Source organism: Sander vitreus, chromosome 17, assembly GCF_031162955.1.
Source record: "Sander vitreus isolate 19-12246 chromosome 17, sanVit1, whole genome shotgun sequence".
Lineage (NCBI taxonomy): Eukaryota > Metazoa > Chordata > Actinopteri > Perciformes > Percidae > Sander > Sander vitreus.
Window position 1 is genome coordinate 5,421,103 of NC_135871.1, and position 27,170 is coordinate 5,448,272.

Here is a 27,170-nt window from a genome sequence, read left to right on the forward strand (position 1 = left end):
TTGAAAAAGTCATGGTTTTAAAACCCCTAACATTTTCTGTCCTACCATTTATTTTATGAGTTTTCAAGGACAGAAAGTGCACTTTAGAAATCCCTCTCCCCGCCAGTGTGCTGTGGAAAAAAAAACAACATTGTGTTCAATGGAAAAACGACACAAAGTCGACCTTGGTATAACCCTGGTTGAGCCCTGGGTGTAAAATGGGTATTTAACGAGCAGTGGTGAAAGTTACAGTAGGTTATGATCGAGGAGTTGATGAGCAGAGGAGCTAGCTAGCAAAAATGAAGAATACGTGTTGTGCATACTTTACAGAGTGAGCAGCAGCTTCATATGGAATTATGACAACGTGAAATACATTATTTGTAAAAAAGAAACGCGGCCGCTGTAATGAAAGCGAGGGGAGACGCTCACGGACTGACTGAATGTGTAAATAGCCCAAAAATATACATTTACTGACCACTATCACCGCCATACCATTCAAGGAGTTAGGCTAATTATTTGCACAAATGAGCAGTTGTACTCTTTGCCTTTAAAAGTGAGCAGAAGACAGCCTAATGTCACTCAGGAAATTTACCATGAAGATCAATTACAACCACTAATCTACAATGCTAGATTGTGATGTGTACATATCTCTCTCTCTCACTGTCTCTCCCTCTCTCGTATGGGCTAAAATATAAATTACCTAAGTAACATATTTACTCCCACTGCTCGCTTTTCAGTCAACGTGTACAACAGTTCGTTTGTGGAAATAAATGGCCAAACTCCTTGAATGGTTTCATTTAAGAGCAGTAGTTTGTAAATGTATATTTTTGGATATATCATTCAATCGGTCCGCTTCTGCCACGCTTGTTCTCAAAAAAAAAAAAGAGACACAGGGAGGACACATAAAAAAGAGGCAGTTTCCTTCTTTATATATTATATGCTTTACTTCTCGTAGGCCCATATCTATATGGACATAGAAAAGAGACACTGAAGAAATTGGCCTGAAATATATAAACTATAAAGATAATTAAGTGATAGCCTAAATGCACACTGTAAACAATGATTGTAACACAGTGTATTCATCCGTTATTTCCCCCCAGCAAAATATAGGATCAAAAACCATTGAGGTGTCCTCTCCTTGTTGTTTCATGAATTGTAGTATGTACATTCGCCTCAACTAGGCTATATAGTTACTGGTCCAGTGAAATAAGACTATAATTAAGGAGGGGATTGTACAATTATAAAAACCTATAATTATTCAATCCTCCCAAATTATAGTCCCGGTTCACTGGAGAGAACACATATTGTGTGTCAAGAATGCCAAATACAGTGCAGATGGAAGAGGAACATACATGGTTCTTTGTTAAAGAATACTAAAGGATATAAATCAACTAAAATAATTAAAGGTGTATTTGTCCTTGACCAGTCTGCCATTGTTAGAACCACTAACACATGTATAGCACTTTATATATTGTCCTTAAGGGTCGCCAAATAATATATAGCCTACCTGAGCGGCCTGCCCCAAGTAAAGTTTGTGTGGGAAACATTGGACACGTCAATAATGAGTTTACTGCGTTCTTTCGGATTTAATGCGTCAGACGTACCTAGCAACATATGACAGATGACTCTTTTTAAATGAATTTAATAAAATGTTGATGGATCCATCTCATTTGTACGTCATTATTTGTTAAAGGTCACTTTGAATGTCAAGTAATGACAAAGTAGGACTTGTAGAATGTAAACGGATTAAAAGGATGTACATTACTTTGTTCTGTTTTTTGTTTTCTTTATGTACTGCATTTGTAATGGATGACAATTTCTTCTGTCTAATTACAGTGGCCTTCACTGACTGCACAGACCGCACAAGATTTGTTTTCAGCAGTGATGACAGCCATTTCATGGTACAGACAGATGGCATATTGAAGGTCAGTACAGTTCAACAGACTCGATATGTAAAATTGCGGTTTCTAATGCTCACCTCTACAAATATCTCCCACATAATTTTACAAATACAAAGTAAAATTATTAGGGGATTGTGTCAGTGAAAATATAATTTCTCAGCAACAATTTAGGTAGTTTATCCAAGATTCGGTAACAACACACAACTTTGACTTAACTTAGATTAAGAATGAGTAATATCCATTTTAGTGAATGGAACCCATGTGAGTTCCAAGATGTGACAGCATGAATCCAAATCTGTAGCGAGCATGTTGACCTTTTGATAACGAGTAGGTTTTTCCCCTCCAGGTAAAAAGACGGACTGATATTCATGGACACAGGGAATTCATTATCCACGCCTGGGACTCACAAGGTCACAAAATGAGTGTTCCTGTCAGAGTTTTGCTCCATGGGCATCACCATGAGAGCCACCACCAAAATGTTGAGCATCATCATGGTGGCCACAACCATCAACACCACCATACTGAAGTGGAGTATGCTAATAACACAGAGGTAGGATTAGAGACACTGTTAAAGGGGCGTAATGGAAACTTCCAAACCCATTTGTAGTCTAAATTAACTTTTTCAGAACAATATATGCAAAATATGCTTTGCAAGTGGAGTATGCATCAAATTGCGGTTTATCAAGGATCTAGTACAATAAAGACATTGTTAAAGGCAGTATTGACAGTTTTAGATTTTTAGATAATGCTTTTTTCTACACAGCATTACTATTTAAGTTTGTATGATGTCATTTATTATGGAGTGCTGTTTAATTGTTTATTATTGCCTACATGAAACTTTAGAACCTATTTTGTTAAAGCCAGAATAGATGATATAAGGGCTCCAATTTATTATCTGTGCAATTTTTTGCTGGCCCTGCACTGCTCTTTGCAATAACAAATGTTGTACAAAAAGATAATAAGCTAATAATTAGTATAATTGGTAAAAACTGCTTTTTATACGCAAAATCAGCCTGTATGTGTCTGCTTAGATTTCCGTGGCTCCTCCTTAACCCTCTGGGGTCTGAGGGTTTTTCAGACACACAGATAATTTTGGCATGCCTGATATTGTTGCATGTAGGCAGTATTTTCCAAGTCACATGACTTGTATTCAGCACAGGTTTAGCTACAATAATAGCCAAGTAGACTAGTAGTGCGTTTCATGATTGCACTTCGAAGTATGCAATTTGTGAAAGAAAATTACTTTACCTATTGTGACAACCTTTTTGGTCACTTGAGGAGATTCTGTGAAGTCTTGGGTATGTAACGAGCACAAATACTTTCATCTGCACAAATACTTTCATCTGCTCTCTTGTTTTATACAACTAATTTACAATTTTAAAATGACTCTTTTGTTATCAAGGGTTGGTGGTGGGAGGGTTAATGACACTGAATTTGCAAAAGGGGCTGTTAACAGATCAGCCCAGGTAAATGCAACTGCACAAAGCTTACAGCAGGGCTATTTAAGTTTTCAGAAAGCTCAGTGCCCCGGGGGCTGGACATTTTCCTGAGATTTTCAATAAAATAAATCTTGTTCCTGACAGCGAGAGAGACGGACACACTGGTTTGTCAGCCAGCAGCTGAATTTACAAGAATTTGCTAAATTTCAAGATTGTTGGCAAACAACCCCAGAAGGTTAATGAGATATGTTGGCCTGAACAACAGTAAAGGCCCTGACCCACCAAGCCGATAGTTGGCCGCCGGTCCTAGTTGGGCCGACAGTGGCCAACCGTCGGCCTAGTCTATGCGGTGTGTCCCGCTGACGTCGATTCGACATGTTGAGTCGGCGAATTGGCTGTTCAGCTTGGAAACGAGTGAGGGAAACAAACGACTGTGACAGGCACACCCAAGGCTCCTTTCATTTCAGATTCATCTCATCAATCCAAAACACATAAGAGCTATCAAAACTGGTCAAAAATGACGTTTGAATGTTCCTTCTAAAAACACACAGCTTCGAACTATTGGAATAACTATTTTTGCACATATATGTCCATAAGATTGCAAATGTAGCCTACAACCAATGAGATATACATGACTACTTGTTTAGGCATTTAACGAGTCAACAACTGTCCCTCTGCTTCGCCCTGCTCCCACTGTAGGGAGACTTCTTTGCCAAACACACTGGCTCTCTGACTACCAGCTCTACGTCGCTTTATCAGACAGTGTTTTCACAACATTGAGTCAAATACCACGTAGCAACACATCTTTCAGTCATTTTCCCGCCCCTCTGTTGCTTTTTTCATAATATGCTGAGAGGTGGGGTTCTAGTAGAATTACAGGGTAAAGTTGCTCTTTAAGGCAGTTATTTTAAAATAGTTTGCTACCAATTACTAGTAGTTAATGTCATTATCTGTTTAACAGTATGCATTAACCATGTTTTCTGTTTTAGCCTGAATGAATGAAGCACCTCAGTCTTTCTGTAAGACATTACAGTTTGTCAGTGAACAATAACTACTAGACAAAAGATGCTAGAAGAAAGTCTTTCTGCTTTTCAAAGCATTTTTACAGAACTAACATGATCAGATATTTATGCATTGTCATTGTAATTTGCCTGATTCAGTTTTTTTAGGCCAATTAGAATCCAATGTCTAGTGCCTGTTGCACTATAACTGGTTACAAATGTGCATGTTCTTTCAGAGTGCATCTGATCAACAGGTGCCCATTCTGCTATTTCCCACGTCGGTTGAGGGGCTGAGGAGGAGGAAGAGAGAATGGGTTATTCCAGAACTCACTGTCGTTGAGAATGACCGAGGACCCTACCCCCTAAAAGTATCTCAAGTAAGAGAAAATAAAGCCCCTTGTACCTGAGTATTTGGTACTGAATTGTATTTTTAATATTTGTTTCTGAAAAGAATGACTTCATGTTGGTTTTCACTGCAGTCGTGCTCGGACTTTCAATTATTATTTTTGTTTATTTTATTTAAAAAAACTTTACAGTACAGTGTTTCCCACTGGGTTGAGAATTTACTTGTGGTGGTAGGTGGCACCGGATGTGTCAGTGTGGCGTTTGATGGCTGGGTTCAGTAATATACTAATCAAACAAAGGTTTATGAACTTTATTGAAAGTTATTATTACTAGATAATTTGTAAGTAATTATTTACAGATAAAGCAAACCACACTATAAGATGATACAGGTGAATTGTAGCCTATGATGTGCTTTGTCAATTAAATCTGGTTGGTTCAAACCCATTTGAAAGTGTTTAAAAAGTGAATTTCCTTTTTTTTTTCTCTGTCTTACTATGTTTTTGTGTGTAATCCTCCTGTTATCAGGATAAATCAAAATGTAAGATGTAATTGATGTAAGTGATAATGAAAGAGCATAGTTGTTCTCAGGTGCACCATGGCTAATATGATGCATTGTTATCCAGATATCACAACATAATTGACTTGTGATCTTAGTAACAGGATGTAGAATATTGTAACCAGGTGACTGTACCTCAAAAATGTAAATAGCCACGTTTTGGCTAAATCAGATTGATCAACCAACCCCCCCCCCCCCCCCTCATGTGACGTATCAGTCTTTATCGGCTGACTACTCTAAACGACCTGGCGTAACAAGTACAACTCAAATACTTTTGCAAATAAATTAAAATTGCATTGCTTTCTTACTGTAGTGACAATTGTTTAACAATATTGTAACTATTGTTGTAAGTGAGAATGGTATAACTCAGGCCTGTTGTGTTTTATCCAGATCCGTTCTAATGCGGATAAAATAAAGAAGATCTTTTACAGCATCACTGGTCCAGGAGCTGATCAGCCTCCTGTTGGCCTTTTCACCATGGACCGAAACACTGGTAATCTGTATCTCACACAACCACTGGACAGAGAGAAACAAGACAACTACATGGTAGGCATCTTCTCTGGTGTTAGCTTTATGCATACCCTTTTTTTTGATCAGACAGGTAGTCATTTGAACACACTTTGTACTCAATTTCCCTTCAGAATTCATTAGTTTTAAATCTGAATTGAACATGAAAGAGCTATATATTACTCCAAACTAGTTCTACTAATCAGCACAATCAGATGTTTATTCAGAACATTAGTCAACGTTCCAGCTTGTCTTTAAAGCTATACTTTGCAAAAACATGGGTGATTTTAATTCATGTAACTCAAAAATCAAATTTTCACACCTGAAAAGCAAATGTCCAAAGAAACTTCTCATGCCACACCTGCAAGATAATAAAATTTTCTGCTGACCTACCATGCTTTTGTATGTTCCAAAACAAATGTTATATCACATTGAAGTATCACCTGTACAAAACCAAACTTTATGTACGTTTTAAAGACTTTCACTCTTAAGTTTAAAAAAAAAATAAAAAATAAAAAAAAATAATAAATAAATAAAAAGACATGGTGACACTATGACCACACCTTTCACGTTTTGGTCAATAACAGGGTTTCTTGAATCGGTATGCATCTATTGTATTTTCCATGCCCGATCATCTACATGGAATATTCTTGCATGTATGTATTATTATAATACAAATGTGTTTATTCCTATGCAGTTTCAAGCCCATGCTGTAGCAGATGGTTCAGGAAATGCTGAGGCCCCTATGGATATTACAGTGAAAGTAATTGACCAGAATGACAACAAACCTACCTTTACTCAAAGCACCTTTCTGGGAGAAGTTCCTGAGGCCTCAAAAAAAGGTACCATCAGTGGATCTCATTTAAGCCTGAAAAAGATGTATGTCAGTGTTCAAAAGTATGTTTCACTTTTACAAGACAAAGCAGGATAGCACTTTTACTGTTTGACTTTATACTTTATATAGTAAAATCCAAGACCTTGTGCTCTGAATACTTTGAGGAGTCTGTACTTAATTTTCACTTCTGACTTCCCTCTCTCCAGATTTTGAGGTGATTAAGGTTGTGGCCACAGATATTGACCAGCCAAATACTGACAACTCAGATATCCGCTACCGTCTGATGAGCCAGGATCCACAGTTGCCCAGTGACTTCATGTTTGTTATCAACCCAGTCACAGGAGTCATCAGAGTCAATGCCGGTGGCCTAGACAGAGAGGTAAGACTTTTTAAACAAATATCACTAGTGTTTGCTTGGTTTCATGCTACTGAAATGATCCCTATTCCAATAAGTGCTCTATATAGGAAAACGGTGCAATAGTAGATATGTTGTAGCAGTATGAAGCTACTGATTAAGCTCTCATACAGTTGATCATGGGAACTGTCATGGAGTGATCTTCACAGGTAGGGGTGGAAAAATCTATACATATTAGAGCTGTCAATCTTCCTCGATAATACCATTCAAATTTCATTTATTTTTATATATTCTAATAATATTCAAATATTTAATGCTCAAATGCAGCCTGTCATGTACTACACTTCTCAGGCTTATGCATTGTCAATGCCACTATAAGCATGTGGTGGTTGTTGTTACACATTCTGTCCACTAGAGGGATTTCCAACATTAGTCTGGCCTTGAAGGGGACCTGAGTCATGGCGCATTTAGGCTGAATCTCATTGCTCTGTCTTACCCCTTCCCCTTACCCCTACCCCTTCGTTCTTGTTAATAAGGCTAGTGGCGGAGGGGAAAAAACTTTGTGTGGTTTTGGTCCTGATGGACCTCAGCCTCCTGCCAGAGGGGAGTGTCAAAGAGTTTGTGCCCGGGGTGGGAGGGGTCAGCCACAATCTTTGCAGCATGCTTCAGAGTCCTGGTGGCGTATAGGTCCTGGAGTGGCAGCAGATTGCAGCCAATCGGCTTCTCTGCAGACCGAATTACACGCTGTAGTCTGCCCTTGTCCTTGGCAGTGCCAGCAGCGTACCAGATGGTGATGGAGGAAGTGAGGATGGACACAATGATGGCTGTGTAGACTTGGACCATCATTGTCTTTGGCAGGTTGAATTTCTTCAGCTACCGCAGGAAGTACATCCTCTGTTGTGCTTTCTTGGTGAGGGAGCTGATGTTCAGCTCCCACTTGAGGTCATGTGAGAAGCGGAAAGACTCCACAGTGTCAATTGTGGAGCCACAGAGGGTGATGGGGGCAAGTGGGGCTGAGTTCTTCCTGAAGTCCACAACCATCTCCACTGTCTTTAGAGCATTGAGCTCTAGGTTGTTTTGATTGCACCAGGTGGTCAGCCTTCCCACCTGTAGGCGGACTCGTCTCCATCAGAGAGATTTAAAAGGTTTAGTGGCTTGACCGTTAATGGTGAAGTAGGGGATTTGATTTGCAGGGGTATTTTGGCGATGGTAATGTTAGTTAGCAGTATACTGAGGCAGTTGGGAGGGACACTTAACCAGACTGAAAATTCATGACAAATACTGGCTGGTAATCTTAAGGATACTGTATGTAAATTTCGGAGCTGATCTTTGGGGGGGACACTTAACCAGACTGAAAATAAATGATAAATGCTGGCTGGTCAGTTTACAGTTTGACAATTGGGCTGGACTGAAAGAACATGAGGGATACGGTCTGTTCAGCTCATAGTCTGCTTATTGCTCCAACTGGATTGGTCTGTTTTTCACACAGCTTGGTCCAGAAATTGTTTGAAGGGGTTTATAATATTGTTCATGCTTGACATAGGAGTTCACTAGACCTGTTGTGGTTGGCCTGTGGCTTGAGACAGGAGGTGTAATTTTGAGCTGGAGTTTTGTGCAAACTGCGTTTGATGTGGTCACGCATCTTACAAATAGGTGAGGGGGTCTGCGGTCTCACAGGGTTAGGGGATTCATTGTATTTTTTTGTTTTTGTCACACCTTGCTCAGAGCTAACAGTTCAACCTTTGCTACAGATTTGTCAACAAAATCCGGTAGGGTACTCAAGACATGTATGCGTTTCGATTTTGAAGATGGCTGAGTTTTCAATCCTTTCAGTTAACATCAGGTGGCTAAACGGGCCGATCAAACGAGCTAAATTCTTGGATTATTTAAGAAGGAAAAACATAGACGTGGCACTTTATACAAGAGTCACACCTACGTAAAAGAGATGTAAATCGTCTACAGAATAAATACTTTAAGGTTGCTGCCTCATCTGGTGACGACACCAAAACCAAGGGCTCCATCGTGCTGCTGTCGCGGAAATCCGCACTTACTGTAGACAAAAGCAGTAAAGACTCTTCAGGCAGGATATCTTGTCATCATATGATGAAAGTTTCTTCTCACGCCTAACCAATGAATTGCTCTCGCTCAATGAATATTCACTAATTGTAGGGGGAGACATGAATGCAGTACTAGATTTAAACCAGGATAGATCAGGAAATCGCACAAAAGCCCAAAAACTCATATCGGACATGTTTAAAGCAGTTGTGGAATCCCACCATCTTACAGACATATGGAGGATGCACAATCCTACTAGCAAGAATTACACCTTTTCCACACGTCACCTCACTCATTCCCGCATTAATTATATTTTGTGCTCCAGTGAGCTTAAAGCGTAACTCTCTCCAAAATGCAAGCTAGGGTCTTTTTGTGAATGTACCCGAGTCAAACTTTAGTTTAAAAGCATATTTAGGACGGAAGCGTCACTTTTAAGATTTCCCGTATTTTCGTTTTTTCGCTCAAATGGCTTTTTGAGGGGCACTTTTATGCTAGCCTCAATAGCTATTTTTAAAACCCTAAGAAGGCTCGACACAACATGAAACTTTGCTCCAAGTATCACCAGGGTCTCTACACATGAACTCGAGCATTGAGAACATTGTTTGTGTACCCAGAGTTTACTAAAAAGAGAGGTTTTGAACAACTCACCATAGCTCTTGTTTCCGGCTGCTACCACCTCGGCAGTCAAAACGAGTCGATATCAAAACAAGTAGCCACAGATTTAGTATATCCCTTGTGCACCGGTGTAGTTAAGGTGTAGAGCCCCTGGTGCTTGCACTGAAATTAAAACAGCGAATCCAGAGCTGCTATCAACAGCATCCGCACAGGCGGAGGTATCTCAATGAATCCTAAAGATATCACCGCCACTTTGTAATCCTTTTATTCAAAGTTGTATGAATCCTCCTGCAATCCAGATCCAACACAGTGCCAAAAGTTCCTGAAAGAGCTAAACCTGCCTCTTCTTGACCCAGAGGAGGCAGAACAACTGGGTCAACCTATAATGTTAGAGGAACTTAAATCCGCGTTAAAAACCGGTAAGAATGGGGAAAACACCGGGGTTGGACGGAATTCCATCAGAACTTCTACTACGATACTTTGACATACTAGGACCTACCATCTTACAAACTTTAACCTTGGCCATAGAGAGGGGCACCTTTCATCAACAAACCAACACTGCACTAATTTCGGTCATACACAAAAAGGGCAAAGATCCTATGGAGTGCTCAAACTACAGGCCCATCAGCCTCATTGGGGCGGATATTAAGCTTTATTCCAAAGTCTTGGCACTACGCCTAGAATGCTTTGAGAAGCTAGTCCAGCCCAACCAATCAGGGTTTATACCAAAGTGTCACGCTGCAGACAATATACGCAGATTATTCCATGTAATAGAAGAAGCCAAAAACCTTCCAACAACGGCAGCAGTTTTATCACTGGACGCGGAAAAGGCTTTTGACCGCCCAGAGTGGAACTACTTGTGGCAAGTAATGGAGAAGCTTGGTTTGGGAGCCAAATTCATTGATATGGTGCATACTTTATATGTGAATCCTACAGCCATAGTCTCAACCAATGGCCTGCACTCACAGCCATTCCCCATTGCGTGGGGCTCGAGACAGGGATGCCCGCTATCTCCCATGCTATTTGCGATCTCTCTTGAACGTTAGCCCAAGCCATGAGGCAAAATAAAATCTGTATGTCCAGATTAAATCCAATAACTCAATATCGTTATTTGCAGATGATGTTTTGCTGTACATCTCTGACCTTGAGGACTCTGTCCCAAAAATTCTTAAGATCTTTAACGAATTTGGCTCAATCTCCGGCTATAAAATCAACTGGAATAAATCTAATCTTTTTCTGTTGAACAACGGACAGGTGACACCAGCTATTAGTGATACAATACCAACCCAAAGCAAAATTACATATTTGGGCACCATTCACGCATTACTACAGCGAGTTGTCCAGGACAACTATGAAACTATACTAAGTAGTGTTCAAAGAGATCTGGCCAATTGGTCTGCGCTGACGGCATTGCTACGGTCCAGGATTGCCGTCGTTAAAATGAACATAGTTCCTTGTGTGAATTTCTTAAGTACAATGATCCCCTTACCCCCCACCAATAAAAGAAACTTGATACCTTAATTCGGCAGTATATTTGGAATAATGAACAGCCTAGGCTAAAATACTCTACCCTGCAATGTACCACAAACACGGGAGGTCTGGCCTTCCCCAACCTTAAAGTGTACCACAGAGCTTTTCAGCTACGGGCCCTCAGTGTGGATGGACCCCTCATCTACAGTCCCATGGAGAGAAATAGAGCAAAATCTCACTGGAAGTCTAAGACTGCAAGACCTTGCCTTTACAGGTGTGTGTCCAAAGAAGTGTATGCTAGCCTATGGCCCTATTATCACCAACACATTGACCAACTTTAAACAGGTCGAGGAGCAACTACGCTACACCAATAAGTGGCATTTGAACACCCCAATTTGGCACAACATGCACTTAATGTCTGGTAACAAACCTTTTGTTTATAACCAGTGGAGTGACAGAGGTATTTATACTCTAGACCAGCTATTCAATTATGAAGGTATGTTAAGTTTTGAAAACCTGAGAGCTAGCTTTGAGGTCCCTAGGACATCCTTCTTCCTTTATCTTTGCTTAAGATCAGCCCTAAAATGTTATGGAGCACCATGGGGGAACAGTCTTGAGATGCACCCATTCGTTAAATGGCTTGTTGATTCTCCGGTGAGAGGATTAGTGTCCAGGATTTATGCTAAACTGATGCAAGTAGCTGTAGGAGAACTCCCAATACTAAAGAAATGGGAGCGAGAGCTGAGCCTGGAGGGGAACGTAATTAATTGGGAGACAGTTTGGGACATTTCCCATTGTTCCAAGAACCCAAATCACCAGCAGATCCATAACATATGCCATAGGACATATTAGACTCCTCAGAAGAGATGCGTCGCTAAAGCCATTCCTACTCCCTATTGCACATGTTTTGTTACTTAATGATGACTCTAAATTACACCTACTTGGGAAACGGAAGAAAATTTGGCTAGCTGGATCATTCGCGACCAAGAAAATGACAGCTCAGCGCTGGCTCCCCCCCCCCCTCCCCACTCGCTTTGTATAACAGTGGATGGTGTATTTTCTGGACATAGTTATGCTTGAGCTCTCTACAGCAAGAATTAACAAAGCCAAATCATCTACTATAGACCTATGGAAAAACGCAGCAGCACAAGTATCAGTCCTAATGACCTCAGCATCACAAGAATTGGAGGAAAGCGACTAGGCAAGGTGTGATTCCTCTTTGTTTGTTTGTTTTTCTTTCCTCGAGACCAGAGGGTGGGGGGTGGGAGAGGGTGGTTGTTCTTGTTCAATTGTGTTTCTGTTCTGTATGTTCAAAAATATAAAAAATAAATGTTATCTTAAAAAAAAAAGTGACAAACACAAATCAACAGAAATTAATAATTTGTGTATATAAAAGTGTATCAAAGCAACTTTTCTTGTAAATGCTAATGGTGCTCGGTTAGCACAATGACATCATGTAAGAAAGCACATCCAAAATGATTTGTCAAACTAAGTAATAAGTGTTGTGATGCTAACGGCATTGATAACTAAGCCAAATGGTGCTGTCACTACTATTTTTGTGATTTTTTTATATAAGCAACCCGTTTAATGTTACTGAGAATACAGCTGTTAGCTTTGACTTAGTATATTACCTTCTAACTGACAGATGTAGGGCAGCTAACATTAACTGTCTCCATGAAGCTCCCAGCTAAGCTTGCAACGCAGTTTGGAAACAAGAACGAGCTAACTAATGATGATATACGCATCCTGCTGCAGCCTGTCACTCCCCATGTACGTAACGTTACTCGGTACGTAACGTAAGCTTTAGATCTCGACATCACAATGCCTTGTGCTATTCACTCCTGCTAACCTAGCCAAGGTGAGAAGAGGGCGATTAGCTAACGTTAGCCAATATATTTATTTTTGAAAATCACATTTTAATAGTAATTTCAACATTCGAATAGTATTGATTTTCTTTTATGGGGTCCAAGCCCGAGTCTGCAAGAACCGGCGGGGTTCAAACTGCAGGGCTGTGGAACCCTATTGTTTTCTATTATTCTTCTCCGCCTAAAACTCAAACTACAGCCATTTTCAGGACTGGTCTGGAACTCCGCAAGGACCTCAGGTGCAACAATTGACCCACTTCCACCACTAGGTGGCGCTATAGCAGACAAAAACACATTTGGCCCTATAACTCCCACACCCTACATCGGACATTCAAAAACCATACATCCACGTGTTCCTGGATCCAACTGAATCACGTGATATAGGCCACGGCCATTTCTGCATAGACTTTTATGTGTGAAAAATCGCAATTTATCAAAAACCTACTTTTTCGAACTTGTCCTAGACCGTGCACCTCCCCTGCTCCTTCAACCACCACACCTGCCTGCCCCCAGTCCAGTAACCCAGAAACGGTGACTGCACGGGTATGGACCACCGTGGGCTGCCGGCCGTGATGGAGCTCCATCTAGCTCACAACAGGCCGGGTTCTGTGAAGGACAGGCCGGGCAGCGAGGCAGCAACCCAGGCAGCACCGGCTGCTGAACTCCGACACACAGTCGGACAAAATTTGCAATTAGCCATACATTTTCGTAAAACGGCCCATATTTGACCTCTACACAGTTGATTTCTCACATAAAGTCTCCAGAAGTGAATTTAGTGGTAGCCTGAACAATGTATAACATTTCTGAGATCTGCGCGACCTATTCAGAAGACTACCTGATCTCAGATCAGTGGTGTAGCCTATGTAAATGTTGGGGCGTGACAAAGAGAGAGGAGCCACTGAGTTGATGTCAACTCGGTGGTTCGTTGAGATTTGCCCATTTTCAGAAGCAGTTTCAAATTGTGAGATTTGCAGAGGAAAGGGGTGTCAATGGGATTTTGAGGTTCTATGTATGTCCTATTTACCCATTTTGCGTTCTATCACCCCTTTAATGAATCGGAATCAAGAATTGTTGAAATCCAAACCTATTCCCATGCAGAAGAAACTGTACAACATGCCAATTAGCCTGAAGTACTTTGTAGAACTGAGTTGTTCATTTTTTTTCATTCATTTCTGGTGACTTCAGATTTGTTGTTGTGGTAACGTAGCTGTAATGCACTTGGAATTCTAAAATCATTGCCTTTATCCATTATCTTTCGGTCTATGGTGTCAAGTCCAAAATGCATCCTCGGATCACTTTGCAGATGGTTTTGTCTCATGATGGTTCAGCACTGCTTGCTAGTTTCCTTCATTTTGCATTAACAAAAAGAGCACTTTACTGTAATTGCCTAATGAAAAACGCACCCCCGATTGAGTAGAAGGTGGGGTCTGTTGATTTTATACATGCCATATTTTGAGTTTGGGCTGCTAGTACATTAAATGTCAGTTTTGTTTTTACATATTTTAAGGGTAGTTAGAATATTGAGTTTAGATTGACATCCCAAGGGTCTTTACCCTTGTACTACTTGTACTAGTACCACAATAACTACCGTATTGGTCCAAATAGAGGACAGGGTTTTTTTCCTAAAAAAGTGGGGTCATCTTATAATCGGGCTCTAGACTTTCAGCTGTTTAAGTCACAGAACATAAGGGACGTCTCCTGTTTTAACAGCCAATAGAGAAGTCAGCTATGAACTATAGAAATAAAATGATCCATAATCCATTTTATTTTAATGTTACAAACTGCTGGTCGAAAAAGCAGTTTTAGACAAAGCCTCAACGAGCGCCCGAAAGCGCGGTAACGTTATATGGTAGAGAGAGAGCCCAGCGACGCTAGAACAAAGCAGTGAATCAGAGAAATAAAACGTATTTTCGCCGATTCATCACTAGAAGTGTAACTGTAGCAAGCATCTCAATATCACTAACGTTATCCACATTCATACATAGATGAAACAAATGATATATCCAGCTACAAAAAGGCCTAAAAGTCGGAAGTTAAAACAGAAGTACAACAAGGCATTGTCATGGAGAAGTTACTGTCTAAAAATGCAAAGGGCTAGAGAAAATGTTACAGTGGTCCTCAAAGCAGCTGCTTCCAAGAGATTGACAGGAGTGTGTGTGTGATTACCGGACAGAAAAATTGAATGATGGGATGCCCATTCCGAGATGCTCATTCAGCTGATGGCCTTGGAAATATTTACCATTACTTTTAAATGTGACACTTTCATTTAAAAAGATATTGAAAATATTTTATTTAAAAGATGTTAAAAACAACAGCCTGCCTTGTTTTATTCAATGTGTTTTTATTAGAATTATTTTCAAATAAAATAATTTTCTTTATGAAAACAATATTTGGCTTTTAAGTATCCAAAAATGTCTTGGTCTTGAAAAAGGGGGGTCGTCTTATATTCAGACCAATACTGTACTTTCATATCACTGTCTGCAACCACTTTAAAAGCACACTTCTTTTCTTAGCAGAAGGCAATTTCTAAAGCAAAAGGACTTGAGAAGGTGTAATCATGTAACCTCACACCAGCTGAGGCTAGTGGAAATTTCATTAGTTTTGCAGCTATATCAGCTATATGAAGTGTCTTAAAGGATTCTGCTCCAACTGAGTCTGTAAAATGACAGCAAAATATTTAAGCCATTAGTTGATGAGTTAAACATATTGTGTGTCTTTTCTAACAGAAATACCCCAAATACACTCTGGTGGTACAAGCAGCAGACATGCTGGGAGAAGGATTGACTGGAGAAGCGAAAGTAATCCTTACTGTCACAGATAGCAACGACAATGCTCCGGCCTTCACTCAGCTGTCGGTAAGTACAACGTACTTTTGACTGGAAATTCACTGTTCGCTAAATACTCCTCAGAGCCGCAGTTCTACAAGCATAGCTTGGCAACCATAACTAGGCATAGCAGATCTGTCAAGCTTCAGAGGGTCCATGGGGCTGAAGTAAACTATAGTCAGTGTTGTCAATTTTTGTAGTGACTTTAACCCTCCTGTTGTCTTTGGGTGAAATTTGACCCCTTTTAAAAATGTCTATATCAGAAATATGGGTTTCTTTTTAACCAAAATGGATGGATGGAACGCTCTTTGCAAATATAATTGATCACTTTCATTGAATTTCGGGTGAAAATTGAAATGGTATCAAATAGAGATGTTCGGTATCGGCTCCGATACTGCCTAAAACGCTGCTATCTGGAAGTACTAGAGTTTATACACCGATCCGATACCACGTAATAAAGCCCTAAAGTTAAGTAAAAGTAGTTAAAAAGTTAAAGTAGTTTATTTATGTTCTTTTTCCGTTATAATTGACTGTCAAACTGGATAAAAAAAAGAAAGTTCTTTGGCATTCATGTTTCACAAAGAGTTTAACCTGAGCCAGACCGACAACAAAGATTAGAAATAATATCACATCCATACAGGGATAGTAGTATAAGGTTGTTGAACATAATAAAATATATGACACACTGGTATCGGATCGGTACTCGGTATCGGCCGATATGCAAGTTCAGGTATCAGAATCGGTATCGGGAAGCAAAAAATGGTATCGGGCCATCTCTAGTTTCAAATCCATATCCTGACTAAACTCATCCACTCAACATACATTCCTCTGATCTTAACTATTAGTCAATAAATCATAATTTCAGTTTTTGAACTGAAATATTATGTATAATTGCATATAAATGAGGTTTATTGACCATGAATTCCAAAAGGTAGTGTAAAATTAGTGGTAGTAAGTTGATGTTAGTGAAAACTAAAAACAAACTCTGAAAAAGGGACGAAAATGTCAAGTGTCGAAAAAAGTTTTGGGGTTAAGGGTTAAAGCTGACTATATATGAACTGCCAGTTCCTTTTTCTTTTAACACTGCATTTCACGTTTGATGAAACTTTCACTCTGAAAAGATACATTGGATTTTGAAATGCAAGTTTAAACACTTTTTGGCTTTGAGTGTGTGACTTCTATTTATCGAGGAATCTCACATCTGTACGGGGAAGTAATGAACTGCATCATGATGCCGATCATTAAATTGAAGGTTTAAAAAAATTGTTAAACAAGCAACAACAGCAAAAAAAAATTCCAGTCTTTGTTTTCTCTGTTTTTATTTCACTTTTAACACATCCCTTGCATTCTCCCAGTATACGGCAGCAATTGATGAAAATAAAGTCGACGTTCAGATCTTAACAATGTCAGTAACGGACGATGACGAACCACATTCCCCAGCCTGGAACGCCAAGTTCACTATTGTCGATGGTGATCCTGGAAGACTTTTTACCGTGAAAACAGGAAGTAACAAACAAGAAGGAATAATTTCTACTGCCAAGGTAGGATGTAAACTAATAATTCTCAAATAAGCCGCAATATTAAAGTTGAGAGATATTATACTTTTATTTTTTTTGTTTTTCAGCGACCTATTGTCAATTTATAAGATAACAATCGCTTTTATGTATTTAAGTAAAAAGTGGGCGTTTTAGTTTTACAGCAGTATGCTTTTCCTTCCATCCAACCAGGGTCTTGACTTTGAGAAGAGCAGCACACACACTTTGTTGGTTGCAGTGGAGAATGAGATTCCTTTTGCTTTTTCACTACCCACTGCCACCGCCACAGTGGTGGTGACTGTGCGGGATGTCAATGAAGCTCCAGTCTTTGATCCAGTAGAGAAGCTTGTGGTAAAACGTGAGGACCTTGCCATTGACAGTGATGTGGTGCAGTACACCGCTTCTGACCCAGACACTGCACGCAAACAGACTGTCATGTAAGATCAAACTCTGATGTTCCTTATTTTCAACTTGTATTGAAACACAATATTATCATGCTAGAGAAAATTAGATTAAGAAATGTGTTACTTTAGGTGACACCTTTAATTCTTTAACGCCAGGCATCAATAAGTGCGTTCATCACTAAAATGTCTTAGCCTGCAGATGGTGACTGTATTACTCAAGATAAAATGTAAGAGTAGCTGAGATTTTAGTGAATGTGATAAAGCTTATTTAAAGGCTGCAATTTTAAAGTTTGTAATTTTCAGTACATTCTAGGTCAACACTTTGATAGTACCAGGCCTGGGCAGGATATTGACTTTTTAAGATATAGCCATATCTTTTCAAACAAGATATAGGATGGGACAATACAATTTATATTGTTATAGTTTGATGTTGCGTTACTTAACCCATTTCTTCCGTAAATCTGTGCCTGTGTTGCATCTCTCCTCTCACTCTCCTGGCAAGCCCATCCCCACTCGCTCACATGCTCTCCTGCAACATGGAAGGAAATGCAGTGCCTCACGAGGATTTCTCTAAAATACGTTTACCTCATTTGAAGCTTTGGCCAGGTTTACCATGAAAATCCGGCATTGTAACTAGATCTGTCAGCATTAACGCGTTTAATCACGATGAGATTAAAGACAGAGCATAACGCGTTATAATTCTGTTAATCGCGTGTACCAAAGATTCTTATTATACATCGTCACTGGTGCTGTTACCAAATAATCTTTGCTACGAAGAAACTCTACACTCTAGAATCTTTGGCTGCTACTATTTTGACCCTTTTGAGGCATCTTTACTTGTTGTCAAGCTGCCACAGACACTTCCTACCTCCTGTACAGCCTTTGGAGATGAACAACACAGTTCTAAATGGCGTGTTTTACTTTAAAAAAAACTCCTGGATGGCTCCGTCGACCAGTCAAAAGCAATATGCACCTGAAATGGAACTAAAATATCACCGAAGCACTTCAAGTTTAAGCTATCCTCTACGAGCTAAGCATGCAGCTAGTAAAGCTAATCAGGTTGATGCTAGTGGACTATTTTGGAGAGTGCCACAGACCTGTGCATGAAACTAAATCGAAAAAATTAACTGAAGCGCTTGCTAAATGGGTGGCAACTAACTGCAGACCATCTTGACATCTTGTGCATGCACTTTTGCTGTATATTTTGACATTTTTAAAAGCAAGCTTAAGGCAAGCTATATTTCTGAAGACATTGATTGTGTTACCTCAGTCTTGTTGCACATCTTTTGATTTGAAATCAAATAAATCTAAGTCAAGTTCATAAAGTACCTTTGCATTCATTTGATTCCCAATCAAGATACACTGGTAAGAAATGGTTTACATTGATAATACAGTGCAAAATAATTGAATTTTAATCGTGAGAAAGCGATTAATCATGATTAACTATTGAAATTCAGCGATTAATCGTGATTAAGAAAAAATTTATGATTTGACAGCCCTAATTCTAACATTAAAAATATAACAGAAAATACAGAAAAAACATAAGTCACCTTTAAGTAATAGAAATTAAAGTGTAGACCGTATTTACTACAGGTTAACTGGTGTTACTCAAGTGATCTGATCCAATCTGTTGTATTCTGGTCGCTTGCATAGCATTTACATCTGTCTGTGATTATCTTGTTTATGTCCAGGTATAAAATAATTAGTGACCCTGCTGGCTGGCTGAACGTGGCCAAAGAGACAGGCCTGATTACTGTAAAAAGTCTCATGGACAGAGAGTCTGCCTTCGTCAAGGACAACAAATACACAGCACTCATTGGTGCATATGACAATGGTAGGTGGGAGGCAAATCTTAAACTTGTACATGCTTATCTGGTTTTCTGCACTGCTTTAGGGCCAAAAAGTTTGGGCTTTATCTTACTGTGATGTTTTAGCTTCCATATAATTTTCAGTTGTTGTCCTGATGTATGTCTGTCACCTCACCAGATGAAGTCCCAGCTACAGGAACTGGTACTCTAACAATCCAGCTCGAAGATGTCAATGACAATGCACCCACCGTTGAGGAACGCGCAATCAAGGCGAGTCTCCCTTGCCAAACCGTTAAAGGACCAGTGTGTAGGATTTAGTGGTGAGGTTGCAGATTGCAACAAGTGTGTAGTCAAAACTATGGTGTCATTCAGGTTAGGGCTGCAGCTATCGATTATTTTAGTAATAGAGTATTCTAGCGATTATTCCATCAATTAATTGAGTAATCGGATAAGAAATACTTTTGCTTTATACTAAACGGCAATAGTAAATATACAAAAGAAAGGTTTCCATATTAGAACAAGCAACATTTTTATTGCCTAAATTGCATAAAATTACAATGTTAGCTATTATTATTATTATTATTATTATTATTATTATTATTCTTATTATTATTATTGTATTTAAGCACTGGCTACACAAGCCACCAAGCTCCTTTATTCTTTCGTTCTGGGCTACTGTAGAAACATGTTGGGCTCCGCGGAAGAGGACTTTGACTGTAGATATGAAGGGCTCATTTTAAACTAATAAAATTGATTCTCTGTTTCACGTGGTTTATACAGTAATAAAAATATAGTTAGGAATATTTTCTTTCCTTTACTGCCTATAGGTTCTCCTAAATCCTACAAACTGGTCCTTTTTTATTTTTTAAAGCAATTTCAATACAGAAACATTTTAAATTGACATTTTGGGTGCAAAACTTGTGATGGGAGGGGTTTTAAAATATAGCACACAAAAGCCACTGTTGTGCAGTAATGAGTAAACAAAAACTTAAGTCTGACATTCTTTTTTCCTAGGTGTGTAATAAACGATCAGCTCAACAGCTGCTGACGGTAACCGATAAAGACGAGCCAGGCTTTGGTGCTCCATACAGCGTCTCTTTACAGGGCATGGCAGCAAAGAACTGGACCGCTAGGATGAACGAATCCAGTATGTTTTTTTTTGTGTGTGTGTGGCCTATACTGTAAAAGCGCTTTGAGTAGCCGTTAAGACCACAAAAGCGTTTCAGGAGAAATCTTATAGGTCATTTCAAGGGGGGAAAAAAAAACATTTAAGTTTTAAAAGGCCAGCAGACAAAAAAACAATTAGGTCAAGAAAGAGGTTAAAAAAATGTTCACTGTTGAGAGCTGAAATTTTTCCTCATTGTTTTTTGCTGTTCTGTTCAGCAGGCCAAAAAGTCTAGTGTGTATATATAAGGTAGTCTATTCTCCCAAGCTAGTTAGTAAGTAAGCTCCACACATTTCAGGTTGTTTCAGGTACTGGGTCAGTGATGCTTTAGTTTAGGTATAAGAGATTGTTTGCTGATATTTGAATGATTGGAGTTTATTGGGGAGGCGATACACAGCATGAGAGTAAGCAATGTCTTAGGAAAACACCTCAGTGAAAATGAGCCCCTCATGCAATGCATTTACAAAGAAGCTAGTTTGTTTAGGCCAAGATATGCGTTAACAGTGTTTTCCACAGGTTGAGAATTTACTTGTGGTGGTGAGTGGCGAGGGACGTGATGGCTCGGCATTATGCCATCACGTTTAGTAATTAACTAGTCAAATAAAGGTTTATAAACTATTCACTGAAAAAATGACTACGTAACCAGATAATTTAGAAAGAAATAACTATTTACATATTATTTATAGTGCTACTATAGAGGATCTTTGCTACTACCAACGTTGTACTAACGTAAGCCTGGCTACCTGGCCTGAAGTGAATTGTTAGCGCTGTGACATGCCCGTGAGTTCACCAGGGGCTGGAGGCCACTGGTCTGTGTGCTGTAAAATTACATCGTTGATTGGGGGGGGAAAAAAAATTTGTAATTCGGATTTTATCTAGGGCAGGTATCAATCTACCTGGGTGGGGAGCCAGAGTATAAATATTATTTTACTTTTCTGTGGAAGCGTTTATGTGAAATCATTGTTGGAATTAGACAAAATTACAAACTTAAACGGCACATCAACTGCACAGGGGCTATAATGGTAATTTTCCTCTTTCTTGCAGAAACGGGCATCATCCTGCATTTAGCCACAGAGCTAGCCAGTGGAGAGTACACTGTGGTCCTGAGGGTTACAGACAACCAGGGCCTGGGGCAGGACAGCACGGTGCAGGCCACAGTGTGTGACTGCACTGGGGAAGAAGTGATATGCAAAGGGCGTGTGGGAGGTGGCACTGACCTGCCTGTAATCCTGGGAATACTTGGAGGCATCCTGTTGCTGCTCAGTAAGTCTGATATTTGGTTTGCGTTGTATATGTAAAGATGTTTATGCTTTCTCTGCGATGTAGGAGGTGGTTGGACTTGTAATAGTCTATATCCTCGACGTTCCACTTCCGGGATTGCTCCATTGCCGACGGAGATTCCTCTAGATTTCAATCATTTAGGCTGGATGTCCGTCACCTTCCGCTTCCTTTGTGTTGGCATTTTAAACTCCAGTCGATTTGAGGACTATGGTTAACCTTTTCTCAGATCTCTGCAGGGTAAATCCAGACAGCTAGCTAGACTATCTGTCCAATCTGAGTTTTCTGTTGCACGACTAAAACAACTTTTGAACGTACACGTTACACCAAAACAAGTTCCTTCCCGAGACTATTTTGCAGAGGCGCTGTTGCTCCCTATGGCGCTTAGCGCAACCCAAGACGATTGGGATTGGTTTAAAGAAATGCCAGTAAACCAGAGCACGTTTTTCTCCCATCCTGGAATGCTGTGTGGACTCGCCAGACCCTCCTCCACAGCGCTGCGGTGGAGGAAGGTCTGGCAAAGTGAGACTAGACTTGTGATGACTTAATCATGGGTGTGTTGTATTAAGCTTTGTGCTCTGTATGTTCAGTGCTGGTGTTGCTGCTGCTGCTATTTGCAAGACGGAGAAGAGGAGAAAAGAAGGAACCTCTACTGCAAGACGATGATATCCGAGACAACATTTATTACTATGATGAAGAGGGAGGGGGGGAAGACGATCAGGTAAATTTAAGACTGAGGTTTGGACTAATTTCTTCCTGACAGGGCTCAATCAGGTGGGCATCATACCGTTACTTAAAATAATCAAGGAGGTACATCAAGCCAAATTGGCTACATGTTTCTGGCAGTCACAGCTGAGCAGCGCTGTTGGTCAGGCACCTAGTTAAAATTAATAGAAAGACGTTCACCAGCCAGACTGTTTTCAAACATCTGTAGCTTATCAGTTCCCTGATCAGGTGTTGTTTTTTTTAGTGATAGCGCCACATCTTTTTACACATTTTCTGGAGGAAAACCCAGTGGAAGTTGACTCGAGTGATTAGGGCCAGGTGATAATTCAATATGATCCTCTACTTTAGTAAAATTGTATCACAACTATCATTTAAGATTAAATATATGATTTAAGCAACTGTAACACCTGAGGTTTTTTTAAATATTTTTTTTAATATTGGACAATTGTCCAAGAAGTTTAAAAAAAAATCCCTTTTTTTTAAAACTTTTTAAACTCTTTTTTTGCAAACATTTAAATTACCTGATTAACATTGTGCGCAGCAGTTCATTGTTTTAGATAGTTGAAGTGGAGCTGATTTTAATGCAAAAATATTGATATGCTACATTACATGTATTGTATAAATGTACAAATGGATGTCTTAGTTAAAATAAAGATGCTCTATCTTATGTGTGAACCCCTACATGTGTCACCATCAGGACTTTGATCTGAGTGTTCTCCACCGTGGTTTGGACAACCGGCCCGAAGTGTTCAGAAACGACGTAGTGCCGAACTTCATGCCGGCTCCTCAGTACCGGCCTCGCCCCGCCAACCCAGAGGAAATTGGCAACTTCATTGATGATGTGAGTCAAACATTCGAGAGCTCATACAAACCTATTCAAATCTAACATTGTTAGAATAGGTAATTTATTACTGCTGTAATAAATTGTTTTTAGAGGGGGGGTAAACACATTTGTTTGAAATCACAAATCACATTGGTCAACACAATCTTCAACATTATTCAATTCAAAACCCCATGGTGCTCCTTTTTGATGTCCAATTGTTTATGGTCCTGTTTGTTCGTCATGGCATTATTTTTTAAATATGGTTTTTGATACTTTTCATCCTCTCCCCATCTTTTCTGACTTGATTCTGCTGTATTAAAAAAAAAAAAAAAAAAAAATACAAAAAGTATGTCAAATAACATATCCTCTGCTCCTCTCAGAACCTGAAGGCAGCCGACAATGACCCAACAGCACCACCCTATGACTCTCTGCTGGTGTTTGATTATGAAGGGGGTGGCTCTGATGCAGGAAGCCTCTCCTCTCTGAACTCATCGAGCAGCGGAGACCAGGACTACAACTGCCTCAATGAGTGGGGACCCCGCTTCAAGAAACTGGCAGACATGTACGGAGGAGGAGAAGATGATGACTTGCTGTAAATGTCCCAAAGATCAAATAATTTGGATAGGCAGATGCACATATGGCTGAATGTATGTTAGATTGATTTAAGCATGGACTGATAAAGGACTGCATCCCAGTGAAAGTATAGTACAGCTAGACACAAGTACGCCCAAAGATGGGTTTTATGCTGTTTGTGGGTATTGACGGTTTATTGTTGTCAGTACAGTCCTGTTGGCAATAACAGGCACTGCTCAGAAGCCAAATGTATGAGGTTTTTTTTTTTTTTTTATAAATGAGTTCCCCATTTTGAATGGTAAAGCTCTGTCTTTTAGATACCGGTTTAAATCTAGTCTGGAGACTGTGTTTTCTCGTTATTTTCTGTTCATTGAGTCTTGGAGCCAAATCATCTGGCTCATGGTTGATTTATGAATTTTGTGCAGATATTTCAGCCGGTGTTGTAGCTTACTGGGTGACACTGGATACATTTGCAGTTGCACTGGTAACATTTGTTACTTTGGCAACGTACGGTACTTTACACTCTTTCTGTTTTTGTGTGTGTTTTGTACTACTACTTCAGTTAAATTGCATTGTTTTGTATTTCTGTTTGAGGAATGAAATTACAAATGATTAAGGGGAATTCTAGCTAGCCAGCCAACACTACATCACCCTCTGAGGCTGTAGTCAATGAGGTATCAAATGCTTTTATAAAAATGTTGAATTGGTTGTTGAAATGTTAAGTGTCTGCTTAGTTGACCTGTTTATCACATTGTATGTCTAAATGCTTTTTGGCGCTACCTCCAATGGTACTTTATTACGAACGCTTTGTTAATTTTGATTTTTTTTTTTTTATAAAGTTACTCTTAATACAATGTGTTTGTGACTGGTCTTTTATTTAATTAAGGGACCGTTTGGTGTTCATGGAATGGACCACCGGAGGAAAATAGGGGAGGGTCATGTCTTTTTATTCTTTGTTGAGGGGAGGGTTACCCAACATTTTTTAGCCTGGAGAAGCACCCAACTTTCAGTTCATGAAAACTGATACATTTCAAAGTGGCTTGTTTGGTGCATGTTTTTCCATGTAGCTCTTAGTCTCGGCCCTCCTTCGCTACCAGATGGGTCTGACCCATGAGTTTGCTGGGGGAGCACTGCCCCCCAGGTGGCTGAAACGGGTAATTGCATTGTTTAAAAACTGAGTGGAATAATTACATCTGGCATGACCAGATATTTTATAAATAAAACAAAACGACTAAATGGTGGTAGGTAATACATCAGATTTCATATACTGCTTTAGTAAAAAAAAATATTACCTGGCTGACGATGGGAGAAGCAGGACGCAAAAAACGAGTCTGGATATCTTGCTGTGCCAACCTTGCAATAAAGGTTTCCTAAATGCCATGTATATAAATGTGATGTCAGCTTACTAATTGATTGCGGGTTTTGTGTAGATTTGGACTTTTATACGTTTATTCCACTTTGTTTAAACGGCATAGTGGAGAGGCCTCGTTCACCTGTTTGGAGCTGGCTGGTGAATGTGACACTCGTATAGGCTTTGCTGGATACACCGTGACCCTTTTTGTGGATCTACTGATCACTGCGAATTACTTTTTTCCCCCGTGTCATTGGATTACGGCAAAATACAGATCTTTTTTTCTCAACGTTTTATGGTGTGACAGTGCTTCGTTTCTGCGTTTGGATAGGCATCTCAACAGACTGTAGGTCGAACACTGATTGTTCACTGTTATATTTTAGTTGAATTTAAGTGTCGGGGCATTCCGCCACCGTCTGTCTATTGCGTTCCAAGACAGCCGTGCCGCGATTGGATTTCATAAGGGCGAATTGTTAAATTGTTACAATTTAATTTAAAATCTGCTTTAAAAAAAAACATAAATGTTTTGATATATAATGTTCAGCTTCGGGAGCTTTACCTATGTGCTAAATATACGACTGAGGAAGCCTAGTGACGAGTCCATAGCAACCAGTGTTGAATTTGTTATTTCCCAGTGTCCTTTGCTGAATGGTCTCAATGTTTTATTGTTTTATTTCATGTGAATACTAATTTACTAGAGGAGTAACTTAGTATTTGAAGTAATGCAGTAATGCAGAAAGTGTGCATTTAGTTTCCATGCTTATTGTGTTTCCATAACAATGTTAGTGAGTAAATCTACTGAAATGGCCACCACACCATAACAGAGGAGTGTGATGTGTAAGATGAGAGTGCAGAGGTTAAATTTTATATTTCATGGCTGTACAAAATCAATTGGCATATGTATGTGTTTGCTAAGTGCAAATTAACACATAAGGGGAGAATCATAGAAAAATTATTACTCGCGAGGGGAGGGTCAAGTCTTATTAGCCAAAATGTGTACAGTAGCCTACAGCAAAGCAGCAGTCGTGACAGAAGTATTGCAGGAGAGAGTCAATTTCTTGAGTACTGTGTGATAGTCATAGTGCAAGACTTCCCCTCAATGCAGGTGATTGCAGAGAAAGCTGTTTTAACAAATGCACAGCAGTTTCTATTTACCCTGGCTAATTAGATCTCGGCCAATGTACTTAAAGTTGCTCCCCAAAACCCAACTGTCTGAGCCAGATGAGCATGGTGTCTGCTAAATTGGGTCCTAAAGGCATTTGATTTCAGTTTTCCTGTCCAATTGATGCTAGCCTATGTAATTTGCAGGGGGGGCTATGCATTAACAGAAGAGAAACTATTCAACGGGAACAGACTCCGACAACACTAGTGGTGTTCTGACAGTTCGCGCCACCCATGCAGGTTGAGTTACATACTAGTCTGATGAACTAACAAGCCTCTCACTTATGATGACCTACCCTAGCAAACAACATTGTTTAGCACCTACTTAGGTAAAGTAGAGTAGCTCTTACTGATCATCCAACGCATATACACACAAACACATTTATCACTTATATTACTATTATTTCACAAACGCACACATTATTTCAAGAAAATGTAACCTATTGTTTTCAATTTTTGCATTTAAAGCTAATGTAATGTGCAGGGACAAATTTCATACAGTTGTCATGTGCCCATCGGACCAAATGTCACACTGCACCTGAGGAGAATAACAGTGGTCAGACATTCGATCATGTTGCAGGCCATAGTGTCGTGCACT

The 27,170-nt window shown here is 39.7% G+C and overlaps 1 protein-coding gene across 2 annotated transcripts in view; it reads left to right on the forward strand.

The window, feature by feature from the left end:
• LOC144532465 (cadherin-1-like) overlaps nt 1-24,918 on the forward strand; it is a 31,306-nt gene extending 6,388 nt beyond the window's left edge. The window contains exons 3-18 of one of the 2 annotated variants that reach the window (XM_078273240.1): nt 1,816-1,904; nt 2,227-2,430; nt 4,575-4,697; nt 5,612-5,767; nt 6,426-6,570; nt 6,770-6,942; nt 15,650-15,778; nt 17,104-17,289; nt 17,476-17,720; nt 19,379-19,521; nt 19,674-19,765; nt 20,510-20,642; nt 21,705-21,923; nt 22,529-22,659; nt 23,362-23,505; nt 23,868-24,918. In XM_078273240.1, coding sequence (XP_078129366.1) covers nt 1,816-1,904; nt 2,227-2,430; nt 4,575-4,697; nt 5,612-5,767; nt 6,426-6,570; nt 6,770-6,942; nt 15,650-15,778; nt 17,104-17,289; nt 17,476-17,720; nt 19,379-19,521; nt 19,674-19,765; nt 20,510-20,642; nt 21,705-21,923; nt 22,529-22,659; nt 23,362-23,505; nt 23,868-24,083 — 2,528 coding nt within the window. In that variant the 3' untranslated portion in view covers nt 24,084-24,918. Of the gene's footprint in view, nt 1-1,815; nt 1,905-2,226; nt 2,431-4,556; nt 4,698-5,611; nt 5,768-6,425; nt 6,571-6,769; nt 6,943-15,649; nt 15,779-17,103; nt 17,290-17,475; nt 17,721-19,378; nt 19,522-19,673; nt 19,766-20,509; nt 20,643-21,704; nt 21,924-22,528; nt 22,660-23,361; nt 23,506-23,867 lie in introns of both variants that reach the window. The other variant, XM_078273239.1, reaches the window with a different exon arrangement.
• Nucleotides 24,919-27,170: the final 2,252 nt, after the last annotated feature.